Raw genomic sequence first — 16,152 nt, forward strand, 5'->3', positions numbered from 1 at the left:
GAGACAGCAACTGGATCATAAAGTTTGAATAATGACATGTACAGTTTATATGTATTGACATGTTGTTGTTCGGATATGCTTTCTCAATAGAAAATATTCCAAACTCGTATCTTGTTGCATTGTGTTAAATAGTTGCTTCCTTTCTCTCTATTCTTGCAGGAGTTTGACCAACATGACGACTATAGCCGGATCTCATCTGACACAAGAAGTGAGAGAGAATGGGAAGTATTCTCCCCGTACCTACAAGTGCAGCTATTGCGACAAGGAGTTTCGCTTCAAAAGTAAGCTCAACCAACACCTGCGAACTCACACTGGTGAGAGACCATACCAGTGTGGTGAATGCGGCAAGCGGTTTGCTCAACTGGGAAATCTGAAGACACACATTCGGACTCACACAGAGGAAAAACCGTACCGATGTCAGGAGTGCAGCAAGCAGTTCAGCTACCTGAGTTATCTAAAACGACACATTCGGACTCATTCTGGTGAAAAACCGTACAAGTGTGAACATTGCAACAAAAGCTTCAGTCGGTCAACTCATCTGAAGACTCACATGCGGACTCACACAGGGGAAACCCCGTACAGATGCGAGGAGTGCAGCAAAAATTTCGCTAATTTGTCAAATCTAAAGGATCACATGCGAACCCACACTGGTGAAAAGCCGTACAAGTGTGAACATTGCAACAAAGACTTCAGTAAGTCAAGTGATCTAAAGAGGCACATGCGGACTCACACAGGCGAGAAACCTTACAAGTGCGAGGCTTGCAGCAAGCAGTTTAGTCAGCTGGATACTTTGAAGACACACATCCGAACCCACACAGGCGAGAACCCGTACAAGTGTGAACAATGCAGCAAGCAGTATGCTGATCTATCAAATCTAAGGCGCCATATGCGGACTCACACAGGTGAAAAACCTTACAAGTGCGAGGCGTGCAGCAAGCATTTTACTCAGCTATCAAATCTTAAGAGGCATATGCGGACTCACACTGGTGAAAAGTGCAGCATACACTCACAGTTTATTTAGTTGTCGAATCTGAACACATACATATACATGTATGCAGAAACACTCTGGTAATGAACTAGAAGTAGTGTGTAATTGTGACTGCTTGAAATGGTTAGAAACGTTCATTTAACGTAATGTGGCACTTAGGTACCGGGAGTTAGTTCGCGTTGTTTGGCGATTGTAACTTTTCATTTAACAGTTACTGTGTTTTATTTACTTGAATTGCTAAATGTCTAATTGTCACTTTATATTTGACTGACTGCAAATATAACAAAGCGTTTAGTATCAGTTGTAGCCAACATTTAACTGTATATGCATCAAGGTGATGCTAGATAGTGTTTGCCTATACTAGTGTGCAGTAGGCTGCTAGAGATTTGTAATCCAGTTTCGTCAATAAATTTAAAACACGGTATTGCTCTTTGCCGAATTGTCCTTCTTTTTCAATAGAATGGTGATTTTCTCCTAAATAGATGCAAATCAGCACATATAACATAGTAGCCTCTATAAAGATTCACATGTCGTGGGAAAAATAGTAGATCTAAATTGGGCAAATGATATGTTAGAATCGGCCAAAAAGCACAGTTGACGACATCCCTACGTCGCTATTCTACAGTTGGCATTTTTGTTTGTTTCTGATAGGGTAGTCAGGAATATAAACTTTGACCTTTCACCATCGGAAGTTCTGACCCCTGATTCAGCTTTTTGCCCACCATTTTCAACAGCGATAGGTAAAATCATTTCTCTTTATCTAAGACGAGTTTTAGGCCGATTCAACACTTTATTGATCCAACAATTATACCCCCACACTGGTAAGACCTTGTGTCTAATGTTGTCTGATTTCCCTTATGCAAATCAGAACAAGTATCGTGGTGCTTTTCTTTGTTTCTTGATCAAGTAAAACCTGCTGAACCGGTTTTATTGACCCACTCAGTCACCATATAAACCCGTCCTGACTGCTCTGTACTTGTCAGTACCGAACCTGCAGCCGTGAGGACCTCTGAACCCGTGTAGGACCTGTGTAGTACTTGAAGCATCAACAAACCTCGGTAAGTACATTTTGACATTTTGTACTATGAACGGTTTTGTTTTTCTATATTTATTCATCGATGACCATAAGTATATCGTAATGAAGCAACTGTAATTCTTAAACAGACTACCAGGAAATTAAAGCAAACATCACTTCTCCGGTGGATGTCCAAGCAGTTTGTTGTCTAGTTCCAAAAATCTAAAATCCGTAACTTGCAAATTATTTTGCAATTCTGCAAGTTACTGATTTCATATTTCGTTGGAACTAGACAACAATACAGTCGTTATGTCAGCTGAGTAGATTTCTATGTACATGCAAGGCTCCACAAATAAAGGGAGAGAAGATCTGGATTATATTCCTTACACAGAATCAAAAGTAAAGTCAGACATGTTCGGATCTGCTTTTCAATAGCAAAGATTTCAAACTCTTATCTTGTAATCTTTCTCCTTATTCTTACAGGATCTGGAGTTTGACCAACATGGCGACTGGGGCCGGATGTCATCTGAAAGGAGAGGATGGGCAGGATTCTCCCCGTACCCACAAGTGCAGCCATTGCGACAAGGAGTTTCTCCTCAAATGCAGACTCACTCAACACCTGCGAACTCACACTGGTGAGAGACCATACCAGTGTAATGAATGCGGGAAACGGTTTAGTCAGGTAGGTCATCTGAAGGGCCACATGAGAACTCACACCGGTGAGAAACCGCACAAGTGTGAATATTGCAACAAATGCTTCAGTCAGTCAACTCATCTGAAGACTCACGTGCGGACTCACACAGGTGAAACCCCGTACAGGTGTGAGGAGTGCAGCAAACAGTTCACTACGTTGTCAAAGCTGAAGATTCACATGCGAACTCACACAGGTGAGAAACCGTACAAGTGTGAGGCGTGCAGCAAGCAGTTCAGTGATCTGTCTACACTGAAGCAACATTTGCGGACTCACACTGGTGAAAAGCCGTACAAGTGTGAGGAGTGTAGCAAACAGTTCACTTCATTGTCAAATCTAAAGACTCACATGAGGACTCACACAGGTGAGAAACCGTACAAGTGTGAGGCGTGCAGCAAGCAGTTCAGTGATCTGTCTACACTGAAGCAACATTTGCGGACTCACACTGGTGAAAAGCCGTACAAGTGTGAGGAGTGTAGCAAACAGTTCACTTCATTGTCAAATCTAAAGACCCACATGCGGACTCACACGGGTGAGAAACCTTACAAGTGCGAGGCGTGCAGCAAACATTTTAGTCAGCTGCCACATCTTAAGAGCCATATGCGGACTCACACTGGCGAAAAAGTCTGAGCAGTGCAGCAGAAACTTACAGCAGATTTAGTTGTCAAATCTGAAAAGACATATTCATATGTGCAGAATACTTACTCATACATATTCATGTATGTAGAATAGTAACTCTGGTAATGACCGCCTCATCATGTATGTATGTACGTTTTCTTTTACATTGCATTAGTATGTGTCACTGTACATGTCATCCAGAGCTCGAGCTGCTCTCATGATGCACGGGATGTCGAATATAATTCTTGTACATTGCATAAGTAGACTAGTGTGCTAATAATAAGTATAGTACATAGATGACTGACATCTGACATCGATATGCTTTTTACTATAGGGAAGAATGTTGCTTTCTTTCATTTTAAAGTGTCCTCACTCACACCTGTTGTCACTCCGCTACAAAATAGTTGAATATCATAAGGCTGTGTTATGTAACTAGGTGTACATTGTAGTCAATTTTGCAGTATAGGAAATGTATACTTGACTTTGATACAGATAGTCTAACAGTAGTTCTAGTAACATTTGACAAATAGGATTCGTAACGTCAGCCATTGCAAACACGAGGAAATGTGCTCTGTTTATCGTTTCAGAAGGTTTACATATTCTGGATACCTTGCAGTAGTAATCACTGTAGATTTTATTAGCGAATAGAATGTGTTGTAGCAAACATGCTAGATACAAATACATCAACATGTCTCAACACTTTGTGTGGCTTCCTCGTGTACTGTAATATACATGAGATTTGTCATATTTCCGCACCTCATTTTCATCAATAAACTATTACACGTAAAGACGTTTTCTTATCCTTATTTTGCAAACGATTTTTCCCTCTGATTTTTCTCTACGTAAATCCATCTTCTTAAAATGCGCAAAGTTTGGTTTCATGTTTTTCACATAACATAGGTATATACAGTATTTCGCCAAGAGAATATAATATATAAGTGTGGCACTGGCAGTACGATGACAGCATACACCATACACAATCAAATTTTCATCCAGCACTATATCTTGGTTTTCGTAGCTCCTCCACCAAAGACAGAATTGCTTCCAAAAAATTTTAACCTCTTTGCAGTACACAAATAAATGTACTATGGTATGTTTTTCCTTACAGTTATTGCATCGGTCGGTTTTTACTAGATTTGTTTTTTTTAGCCAGCTGTTTGTAGGTAGGAAATGGTGAATTATCTTGTACTGAAAATATTGTAAATTGGTTTCTTTAGTGACAATAAATACAAATACATCAACATGTCTCAACACTTTGTGTGGCTTCCTCGTGTACTGTAATATACATGAGATTTGTCATATTTCCGCACCTCATTTTCATCAATAAACTATTACACGTAAAGACGTTTTCTTATCCTTATTTTGCAAACGATTTTTCCCTCTGATTTTTCTCTACGTAAATCCATCTTCTCATAACATCTTCAATTTTTGCAATCAAGCACGAGAGTGAGTAAAAAGAAAAGAATACAAGTGGTTTTATCACACAGTTTTTATCGACTGAGTTGAATTTTAGTTGAAGTAAAACCTACCGAACTGGCTTTACTCACCCACTATGCCACTATACAAACCCGTCATTGACTACTCTATTCCATCCAGTCATGGGGGTCTGTGTCGTCGTCAAACGACGGTGAACCAGTACTTCAGAGCGTCCGTGCATCTGCGTAAGTGTCGATTAGTATCTTTTGTTGTATTTATCTATCTATGAAAAATATCTTGTAGCACCTGAAATCCTAAAATTGTGTCTAACGTACAATTGCGGAGGTAAACATCATTGTCCTGGTATCCATCTGGCCCTGTTAGTAATACCCGAGACTTTGTCCAGAGTAAATCTTCTCTCTTTTAGGTCTCGTATTGAACAATACAACTTAAGACGCTACACAAAGCACGTTTGTATTTATGTACATACTTATATCAAATTTTACTGTTCCTCATGTCTAATAAAAAAATATTATAAAATAATGGTTGGTTTCAACATCATGGCAAAATGAAACAATATACAAGGTGCGTATACAATAGTCAGTCATGTTTAATTTCACGTGGGTAATCAGGTACACGTACATAAATTTTGACCTTTCACTGCCAGCAGTTCTGACCTTTCATTTGGCTTGCCCGCCATTTTCGAAAGCGACAAGAAGATCGTTTCTATTCATCTAAGACCGATTTTAAAGCCGATTCAGCAGCTGTACCCACATACTGGTAAGACCTTGTTTCATATGTTGCTTTCCCCATATGTAAATCAACACATGTGACATTGTGCTTTCCTTTGTTTCCTTATAATGATAAAACTCACCGAACCGGTCTTATTCACCCACCCAGTCACAATATAAAACCGTCTTGACCACTCTGTTTCTGCCAGTCTGATTTCCCTCTATGCAAATTCTTCATAACATGTAATATGTTCCTTTCTTCTATTTTGCAATCAAGCATGATGGTGAGCGAAAAGGTGTTTCAAGTGGTTACATCACAAACCTTTTTACTCGAATGAAATTGGGCCAATGATATGTTAGAGTCGGCCAAAAAGCACATTTTTTTTTCCTCATAGGGTAATCAGGTAACTTTGACCTTTCACCATCGGAAGTACTGACCCCTGAAACCGCCATTTTCAACAGAGACAGTCAGATCGCTTCTCTTCATCTAAGACGAGTTTGAAGCCAATTCAACACTTTATTGATCCAACAACTATCCCCACAGACTAGTAAGTCTTAATAAATGTTGTCTGATTTCCCTTATGCAAATAAGAACATGTAGCGTGGTGCTTTTCATTGTTTCCCGATGAAGTAAAACCTGCCGAATCGGTTTTATTGACCCACTCAGTCACCATATAAACTCGTCCTGACCGCTCTGCTTCTGTCAGTACCGACTCTGAAGCCGTGAGGACCTGTGTAGCCGTGAGTCACTGTGACGTACACTTGGGAGCATCAGCAAATCGCGGTAACTACGTTTTGACATTTTGAACTAAGCACGCCCGGCATAGTTTTTCTATATTTATTCATCAATGACCATAAGTATATGGTAATGAAGCAACTGTAATCTTTGAACAGACTAAACGACAAATCAAGTTTGTTGCAGTTTGTTGTCTAGTTCCAACAAATTATGTCAGCTGAGTAGATCTCACTATGTACATACAAGGGTTCCCTAATAAAGGGAGACAGTATTTGGTTTATATTTGTAACGCAAAATCAGAAGTAAAGTTTATTTATGTAATGACTTGTTCGGATATGCTTTTTAAGAGACAAGATTTCAAACTTGTTACAATGTGTTGATTTGTAGTTTTTGTTCTCCTTATTCTTGCATGCAGGATCTGGAGTTTGATCAACATGGCCACTGGAGCCGGATCTCATCTGAAACAACGTGAGGGAGAGGATGGACAGGATTCTCCCCGTACCCACAAGTGCAGCCATTGCGACAAGGAGTTTCGCTTCAAAAGTCAGCTCAACCAACACCTGCGTACCCACACTGGAGAGCGCCCATACCAGTGTGGTGAATGTGGGAAACGGTTTAGTCGCCAAGATCTTCTGAAGTGCCATATAAGAACGCACACCGGAGAGAAACCGTACCGATGTGAGGAGTGCAGTAGGCAATTCAGTAGTTTGACACATCTAAAGCTACATATGCGAAGTCACACTGGTGAAAAACCGTACAAGTGTGAACACTGCAACAAAGGATTCAGTCGGTCAACTCATCTGAGGACTCACATTCGGACTCACACAGGGGAAAACCCGTACAGATGTGAGGTATGCTGCAAGCAATTCAATCAGCTGGGTGCCCTGAAAGTGCACATTAGAAGTCACACCAGTGAGAAACCGTACAAGTGTGAGAATTGCAGCAAGCACTTTAGTATTCTGTCTAGTCTAAAGAAACACATGCGGACTCACACTGGTGAAAAGCCGTACAAGTGTGAGGATTGCAGCAAGCAATTCTCTACGCTTTCAGATCTGAAGGTACATGTACGGACTCACACGGGTGAAAAACCTTACAAGTGCGAGGCGTGCAGCAAGCATTTTACCCACCTGTCAAATCTTAAGAGCCATATGCGGACTCACACTGGTGAGAAACCGTACAGTTGTGAAGTGTGCAACAAGCAGTTCTCTACGCTTTCAGATCTAAAAGTACATGTGCGGACTCACACAGGAGAAAAACCTTACAAGTGTGAGGCGTGCAGCAAGCATTTTACTCAGCCGTCACATCTTAAGAGCCATATGCGGACTCACACTGATGAGAAACCGTACAGTTGTGAAGTGTGCAACAAGCAGTTCTCCACGCTGTCATATCTAAAGATACATGTGCGGACTCACACAGGAGAAAAACCTTACAAGTGTGAGGCGTGCAGCAAGCATTTTACTCAGCTGTCACATCTTAAGGGCCATATGCGGACTCACACTGTTGAAGAAGTGTGAGGAGTGCAGCATACACTCACAGTATATCTAGTTGTCGACTCTGGAGCGACATTTATGCAGAATTAGTCTGGTAATGACCGAATCATCCGCATTTAAAAAAAAATCAGAAGTAGCAGAAGTTTGTTGCTGAGTAATGAGACATACTTCTGATATGTGAAAGGTGGCATAGACAAGGGACTGGTTGGGGAAATGTCCAGTATGTGTTACTGTTATCTAGAGCTGCTCTCAGGATTCACAGTATGTTGATTTTTTTCTTGTACATCTTGTACTCTCAGGATGAACATCATTTCTTGCACATTGCATTAGTGGACTAGTGTGTTCATAATAAGTATAATACTTAGATGACCACTGACATCGACATGTAGTTTACTATAAGGATTATGTTTTTTTCACTTTAATGTAACAGATGATCTCCGTTCACAAAGCCCAGCCGAGAGAGAGAGAGAGAGAATGTAACACCTCACTCACCTGTTGTCACTCCGCTACAAAATTGTTAAATATGATAAGGCTGTACATGTATTTTGTGACTAGGTACACTTTTTATTGAATTTTTCAGTATAGGGAATTTATAATTGAATGTGATACAGAAAGTCGTAACCTTTAAAAATATAGGACTCCCTTTGATCGCTTCAGAAGTTTTGCATATTCTGTTAGTAGTAATCACCACATTTATTAGCGAATAAAATGAGATGTAGCAAACATGCTAGATACAAAATGCATTAACATGTCCCAACGTTTTGTGTATCTTTGTCGTGTACTATATTTTTACATGGTCATAATATACATGATCATTCCGCACCTCACTTTCATCAATAAACAATTGCACGTAATGATGTTTTCTTGTCTTTCTTGTACACTATGGTAATTGGCGAAGTTATTCCCCTTTTGCAAAGGATGTCAGATCTCCCTCTAAGCAAATTCTTCATAACATGTAATATGTTCCTTCCTTCTGTTTAGCAATCAAGCACGAGTGTGAGCGAAAAAGTATTACTAGTGGTTTTATCACACACCTTTTTAATCGAATGAAATTGGGCAAATGATATGCCAGAGTCGGCCGAAAAGCACAGTTGACGACATCCGTATGTCGCTATGCTACAATCGGCATTTTTTGTTTGTTTCTCATAGGGTACTCAGGTATATAAACTTTGATCTTTCACCATCGGAATTGCTGACACCTGATTCAGCTTGCCCGCCATTTTCAACAGCGACGTCAGGATAATCAGTTCTCTTCATCCAAGACGAGTTTAAAGCTGATTCAACGCTTTTTTGATCCAACAACTATATTCCCACACTGGTACGTCTAATGTTGTCTGATTTGTATAAGGGTGGTGCTTTTCAGAACATGTAGCGTGGTGCTTTTCTTTGTTTCCTGATGAAGTAAAACCTGCCGAACCGGTTTTATTAACTCACCCAGACACTATATAAACCCAGCCTGACTGCTCTGTACTTGTCAGTACCGACTCTGAAACCGCGAGGACCTGTGTCGCCGTGTCAGTCACTGTGCAGTACTTAGAGCATCAACAAATTTCGGTAAGTACAGTTTGACATTCTGTACTACCACTAAGCACAGTTTTGTTTTTCTATATTTATTTATCGATAATTATATTTCAGCCATACCATAGGTATGGTGAAATATATTGTGTATTCGTAATGTTTCTTTCTTTCTTCTTCTTTCTTTCTCCTGTCAAATCTTCAAATCGAATCAACTCCGTCGTTCCTGGACCGAATGACTTGAAATTTGGCACAAGGGTAGAGTGGGCCAATACCCTAAGGTTTTTTTTTTCATTTTATTCATATCTGCTTCTAAAATGATTTTATTGAGGTTTTATTGCAATTTTTGGACCACAACTTTATATTTAGGCCCCCTGTACCATGGTATTACATCCAAATGACCTGAAATTTAGCACAGAGGTGCCCTAGGTACTTATTCAAAGGATCCATGCATAATATTTGGTATAAATCACTTCAAAATGGCTCATTATGGAGGTTTTTGTGGGAGAATTTTGGATTTGTGAGGTGGAAGTGCCGAGGTCAACGACCTCTAGGTCATTCTGGAAGCCACAGGTGTTTCTGGTAGATCCAATCATCTACATACCTACCTAGTCCATGTTCCTCCAGGTGGTTGGGGGACAAGGTAAATCTAATTAATTATTAGCCAATGAGCAAGGTTATTTTGTTGGAAGAGTCCATTGTTGGTCAGGGGGGTGTTTTTTAAAATTTACTTTAAGACTTTGGTGATAATGCCAATGCTTTTTTTAGCGGAAGTGTTTTTGCACTGATCCACTTGACATAAGGCTACTACTGGGACAGTCCATTTTTGCACATAGGGGGGATTTTTAAAAACTTCATTTTTGGACATGGGTGATGATTCCGAATTCCATTTGTTGAATGGAACTTGACCCCACCTGAAGACTGTACCTGAGGATTCGGCAGCCAATCAGCAAGCCTGATGTAATATGGATGAGTCCATTCATGCACAGGGGACTATTAAAAAAATTCAGTTTTGGACTGGGTTGCTTATTATAGAAAAGGCCATGTATTTCTGGACTTTGGTGATTATGTCAAAGTCCTATTTTAGCGGATGTATTTTTGGATCGCTCCACTTTGCACAGGGGTATAACAGGTAGAGTCCATTCTTGCAAAGGGGGGGGGGGGGGATTTCTTTCAAATTCAGTTTTGGACGGCTGATGATTCAAAATTCCATTTCTTAGCGGAAGTGTTTTTGGACTGGTCTATCTTACCCTTCTACATTGGGTGCACTTGAGTCCATTCTTGCAGGGAAGGGGGTTGTACGATTCATTTTTGCTCATACGTGTAATTAGTAGCTTAGGATGTTTAGTCATCTTTAGCAGAAGAGTTCCATTTTTGCACATGGGTGATTTTGGAATAGTCCATTGTTGCTTGGGGAAGGAGATGGCTGAAATATGCTGTATTTGCTCTCAAGCAAATGTTGGCCTTTCTAGTTTATCGATATTTAACCGTAACTTTACTGATTTTTGAATTCTTGGAATTAGACAACAATGAAGTGGTTATGTCAACTGAGTAGATTTTACTATGTACATGCAAGGGTCCATTGTTGCGTGGGAGATAACATTATATTTGTTACGCAAAATCACGTTTATATGTGATGACATGTTCAAATATGTGATGACATGTTTGGATATGCTTTATAACACTTTATACTCTATCCTTGTTGTATTCTCCTTATTCTTGCAGAATTTGGATTTTGACCAACATGGCGACTGGTGTCAGATCTCATCTGACACAAAGGGAGGTGGAGGATGGACAGGATTCCCCCCGTACCCACAAGTGCAGCCATTGTGACAAGGAGTTTCGCTTCAAAAGTTTTCTCAATCGACACCGTCGAACTCACACGGGTGAGAGACCATACCAGTGTGGCGAATGCGGGAAACGGTTTAGTCGGCTATCTCATCTGAAGGGCCACATGAGAACTCACACAGGTGAGAAACCGTACCCATGTGAGGAATGCAGCAGACAGTTCAGTAGTTTGACCAATTTGAAAGTGCATGTGCGAACTCACACTGGTGAAAAGCCGTACAAGTGTGAGGAGTGCAACAAGCAGTTCATTGACCTGTCTACTCTAAAGGCACACATGAGGACTCACACAGGTGAGAAGCCGTTCAGGTGTGTCGAGTGCAACAAGCATTTCAGTCAGCTACAACATCTTAAGAAACACACGCGGACTCACACGGGTGAAAAACCGTACAAGTGTGAGGAGTGCAGCAAGCGGTTCACTACGCTGTCATATCTAAAAATACATGTGCGGACTCACATGGGTGTAAAAACGTACAAGTGCGAGGCATGCAGCAAGCATTTTACTCAGCTATCACATCTTAAGAAGCATATACGGACCCACACTGGTGAAAACGTGTGAGCAGTGCAGCCGATATGAAGTATATGACAGTATATGAAGTTGTCGAATCTGAAGAGGCATGTAGAGGTATGCAGAATCACTCAGGTAATGACCGCATCAACAGCGTGTGAATAAAAACAGAAGTATCAGAAGTTTGTTGCCAAGTGATGAGAAATGGTTTTATCCGTGAAATGCGGCATAAACATGGGACTGGATGGGAAAATGTCCAGTATGTTTCACTGACATCGATATGCTATTAGGAAGTATGTTGAATTCCTTCATTTTAATGTGCCACGACTCTTAACTGTTGTCACTCCGATCCGCTACATCGTTAAAAATATTATAAGGTTTGAAAGAAATAGGGTGTCAACTTCTTAAACAGGAATGTTACTGTGCAACTTTTACTTACCTAAAGTATGTTACTGAACATATACTGATTTTGATAATGTAATATACTTATTGAGTGTGCCCCTACTGAAAAGGTAACGATAGCTTTATAGAGAATCTGTTTCGTCGTAGAAATCATTATTCAATGATATGATCCGTAGTTTAGTGATTGTAATTGTTCATTTAACGTTGTGTAACACTTATTTATAACAGTTACCGTGTTTTGTCCGTTTAAGCTGCTGGTGTAATTGTCACTTTACTGATGATTTGACTGACTGTAAATGTAGCTAAGCGTTTAGTATCAGTTGTAGCCAACATTTAACTGTATATGCATCAAGGTGTTGCTAAATAGTATTTGCGCTGCAGGGCAAATTTCGGTATTTAGACTGCCTATTAACAATGGGAATCATGGCAGAAAGAGGCTATCAAAAATCACCTACCTGAGTTTTAGAACATGAAAAACATTTCTACAGCCACTTTTGCCAAAGCTACCTAATCATTCTGATTCAGATCTGAGGCTGAAACTGGGTCATCTGCGCAAGTCCGGAAATACCGAAATTTGCCCTACTAGTGTGTAGTAGGCTGCTAGAGGTTTGTAAAATTTCCGTAATCCAGTTTCGTCAATAAATTAAAACACGACATTGCTCTTTGCCAAGTTGTCCTTCTTTTTCCATGGAATGGTGTCTGATTTTCTCCTGTGCGAATCAGCACATATAAGATAGTAGCTTCTACCAATCTTCACATGCCGCGGGAAAAATAATAGATCTAAATTGGGCAAATAATATGCCAGAGTCGGCAAAAAAAGCACAGTTGACGACATCCCTATGTCGCTATGCTACAGTCGAAAATATTTTGTTTCTCATAGTATACACAGGTATATAAACTTTGACCTTTCACCGTCGGAAGTGCTGACCTTGATTCAGCTTGCCCGCCATGTTCAACAGCGATAGGTAAAATCATTTCTCTTCATCTAAGACGAGTTTAAGGCCAATTCAATGCTTTATTGATCCAACAACTATACCCCCACACTGGTAAGACCTTGTTCCTCATGTTGTTGTCTGATTTTCCTTATGCAAATCAGCACAGGTAGCGTGGTGCTTTTCTTTGTTTCCTGATGCAGTAAAACCTGCTGAACCGGTTTTATTGACCCACTCAGTCACCATATAAACCCGTCTTGACCGCTCTGTACTTGTCAGTACCGACTGTGCAGCCGTGAGGACCTGTGTCGCCATGAAAATATCGTGCAGTACTTTGGAGCATCACCTGCAGCGTATCTCAGTAAGTACATCCAGTTGTACTAAATAACCACGGCTTTGGTTTTCTATATCTATTTATCGATGACTATAACGGGGGCCGCCCTAAGATGCCCCGATTTTTTGCCGATCATATTATGCATAAGTACGCCGTGTTTGTTGCCACTGACTATGATGATTAGAAAAGTAAATAAACCAAGTCCAAACAAATAGCTTTTTTTTCTATCAAAAAAATATTTACACATATTCACTTTCCTTTTTTTTGAAGACAGAATTTTCACAATAATGTTGGTAGCGCCGAATCACTGTGGTCACCTGTTACTAGGTATTGGTGGCTCGTGTCCATAAATATACAACCAGTACAAAACAGCCACACAACTGTCATACACATATTAAGAAATAAAGCTTCACAAAACACTACAAATATTGGTCTTCAAATGTTTGTTGAGAAGAAGACCGGCCATAGAAAAAACAACATAGGCATCACCGCCGTTGTTTTCCCCAGGGAGTGTGGCCCAGCTGGTGGCAGACGAGCGAACGCCCAAAAGATGTGTTACTCCAACAAATGATTCGTACCGTCTATAAAAATGAAACTTCACAGAGTGATGTCGAATATGTTTCCCAATACGTACGCATGCAGAGTTTTTTCGTGATTTTGACGTTGTCGTTTTTCGTAATGATTTTGTTAGTCGGGCCGCCGCATTCAGTGCATTTCGCTCATTTCCCACGAAAACACGACCTGGATGGTTAAAGATTTAGCCCTCCTCGCGTGTGACAAGAAGCACACACAATCACAATTCTACCGTCAAAAGAAAGCTAATGTATAATAGAAATAAGATTTGTATTTATTGTTATTTAAATTGGTCACCAGCTTCCGAAAAGAGAAAATTGCAAAAGGGGGGCAAGTTAGGGCACACTGTCTAGCGCAGCACAAAATCGGAAGTTATATTCACGAAAACGTACTCAGTGTTTGCCACTTGTAACTAGGAGGGCGAAGGGTTCATGGACCATATGAATGCATTCCTTATCCAAGTATGTTCTTAAGATGAATGTGTTAAAGATTCATTGATCAAAACTTGACCACTCTCTGGCAACTAGTGATGGAGCGCTGTGAGTTCGAGCGCGTAAAAAGGGGGGGGGGGGCATCTTGGGGCGGCCCCGTTAAGTATATGGTAATGAATGTAATCCTTAAACAGACTCTAGATCTAACAGCAAGTTGAAGTAAACATCACCTCTCCTAGCAGTTTGTTGTCTAGTTCCAAGAATATTAAAATCTGAAATATTTAGTAACTTGCAATTCTGCAAGTTGCTGATTTTCAAATTCTTGGATGGACAATGGGGTCGTTTTGTCAACTGAGTAGGTCTTACATATATGCAGGGGTCTACTATCAAAGGAGACAGCATCTGGGTTATATTTGTTATTTGCTATAAAAATTAGAAATAAAGTCTAGAAATAAAGAGGATTCAAATTATAATTAATATGACGTCAAAGAAAAGCCTGCATAGGACTAAACTACGGCCATATGGCATCTGTAATCCTGAAACAAACAAAAAACGAGGTAAACATCACTGCCCGGGATGATTGAGCCATACAACATTATACCGGATCCGTTTCCTGGTAGGAAGTTTTTGTAGGAATGTCGGAGTTGACAATGGTTCCAAAATAACCGTTACCTATCAGTCTGCATTGTTAAGCAGATCCGAACAAATACAAATGCTGTATTCGTGTAATCCGCTGTTATTTGGTCATGTAGTCTATTCAGCTTATATGTTATGACATGTTTAGGTATATTTTTCAGTAGACAAGCTAAAATTGTCAGTCTTATCTTATTCTGCTCTTCTCTTTACTCTAGCAAGACACCCGATACTGTTGTCATTAGCGTTTCTTGTCGTTAAAAATGGGAAATTATTAGGCGATAGTGTCGGGTATAGATTACGATCCAATGTTCCAGATCGCTGTCATTAACGAGAGTTGTCGGTGGTAGATTAAGAGGGAGCTGCCGCGCAATGCGTGATGGGAGTCGAGCAGACCAGCTGATCAGCATGATCAAAATGGCGGCCTTTTCGTAGCGATAGCCCGGTATCCAGTCGTATATAGCTCCTGTTCTCTCCGTATCATAGCTCCCGAGCACTGTCCTGAGTCTCTTCTGTTCTCTCCGCAAATGGCAGGTGAGACTTGGGAGCTACAATATGGCTGGATACCAGGCTAGATGTAGCCTTATGTGCGATGTAAAAGCAAGTACCCGTACAACGGTCGTTTATATAATTTTTCAAAAGATTATGGTTAGCATCTGTGAAGATAACACCACATTGATACTGATAGGAGCCATAGTTTTGATAGTTGCTTGGTGGCACGAGGTAGATTCACAGCGGTAACCAGAAAATCTCGGCGTACAATTACAGCTGTCAACGTAACGCTCCCGGTTCCGCAGCCTTACAGGTGAGTTATAACGTTTACATCATCATCACAATTAATGCACAGTGTGGCTGTGTCTCTAGAATTGAACTCTTGTTTTCCTTATAATGATCGCCGTGAAGATGTCACTGCAGATAAACATTGTTTTAATTAAAGTAAGCTCCCATATATAAACTAGACCGTCAGTATTATGTGTCATATAATTTGTTACGGTTATAATATTTAGTACTTATGTTACGTATGCACTGTGACTTTTTTGTTGAGAAATTGACAAGATTATTAACTTTAAAAAAAGTCTTTAGATTCTATTGGTTAGTCTATATGAAAGATATATCAGCTACAATTTACAATATGCAGAATGTAGTATTTCTAATTTGTTTACCTGCCCCTTACCTGTAAATGCAGAAATGTTCGCGGTGGATTTATGTTTGCAGTTTTTGTGGTGGCCACTTCACCGCGAATTTAAAACCACCGCAAACATTTTTTTCATGGCATGGTGCTACAGCGAACTTA

General features: G+C 40.2%; 2 protein-coding genes across 7 annotated transcripts in view; both read left to right on the forward strand.

The window, feature by feature from the left end:
* Positions 1–12,621, forward strand: part of LOC118421949 (zinc finger protein 208-like) — a 516,296-nt gene extending 503,675 nt beyond the window's left edge. The window contains exons 3-9 of the mRNA XM_035829452.1: positions 160–1,020; positions 1,723–1,728; positions 2,487–3,318; positions 4,909–4,973; positions 6,611–6,798; positions 7,246–7,705; positions 10,926–12,621. Coding sequence (XP_035685345.1) covers positions 173–1,020; positions 1,723–1,728; positions 2,487–3,318; positions 4,909–4,973; positions 6,611–6,798; positions 7,246–7,705; positions 10,926–11,604 — 3,078 coding nt within the window. The 5' untranslated portion in view covers positions 160–172 and the 3' untranslated portion in view covers positions 11,605–12,621. The remainder of the gene's footprint in view (positions 1–159; positions 1,021–1,722; positions 1,729–2,486; positions 3,319–4,908; positions 4,974–6,610; positions 6,799–7,245; positions 7,706–10,925) is intronic.
* On the forward strand, positions 5,345–8,539 carry LOC118421004 (zinc finger protein 239-like). Of its 6 annotated transcripts, none has more exons than XM_035828131.1 (4): positions 5,377–5,508; positions 5,855–6,007; positions 6,127–6,243; positions 6,611–8,539. In XM_035828131.1, exon 4 carries the CDS (start codon positions 6,630–6,632, stop codon positions 7,707–7,709), a length of 1,080 nt encoding a protein of 359 aa, XP_035684024.1. In that variant the 5' UTR covers positions 5,377–5,508; positions 5,855–6,007; positions 6,127–6,243; positions 6,611–6,629; the 3' UTR covers positions 7,710–8,539. The 6 variants fall into 6 exon arrangements, with proteins under 6 accessions (XP_035684023.1, XP_035684024.1, XP_035684025.1 ...); XM_035828132.1 differs by having other exon boundaries at positions 6,167–6,243; XM_035828134.1 differs by having other exon boundaries at positions 5,401–5,508; positions 5,922–6,007.
* Positions 12,622–16,152: the final 3,531 nt, after the last annotated feature.

The sequence above is a fragment of the Branchiostoma floridae genome, chromosome 8 (assembly GCF_000003815.2).
Source record: "Branchiostoma floridae strain S238N-H82 chromosome 8, Bfl_VNyyK, whole genome shotgun sequence".
Classification (NCBI taxonomy): domain Eukaryota; kingdom Metazoa; phylum Chordata; class Leptocardii; order Amphioxiformes; family Branchiostomatidae; genus Branchiostoma; species Branchiostoma floridae.

Bases quoted from the DNA above. Each gene is read 5' to 3' on its own strand.
- LOC118421004 (XM_035828130.1), top strand. From the start codon at position 6,630: ATGGCCACTGGAGCCGGATCTCATCTGAAACAACGTGAGGGAGAGGAT.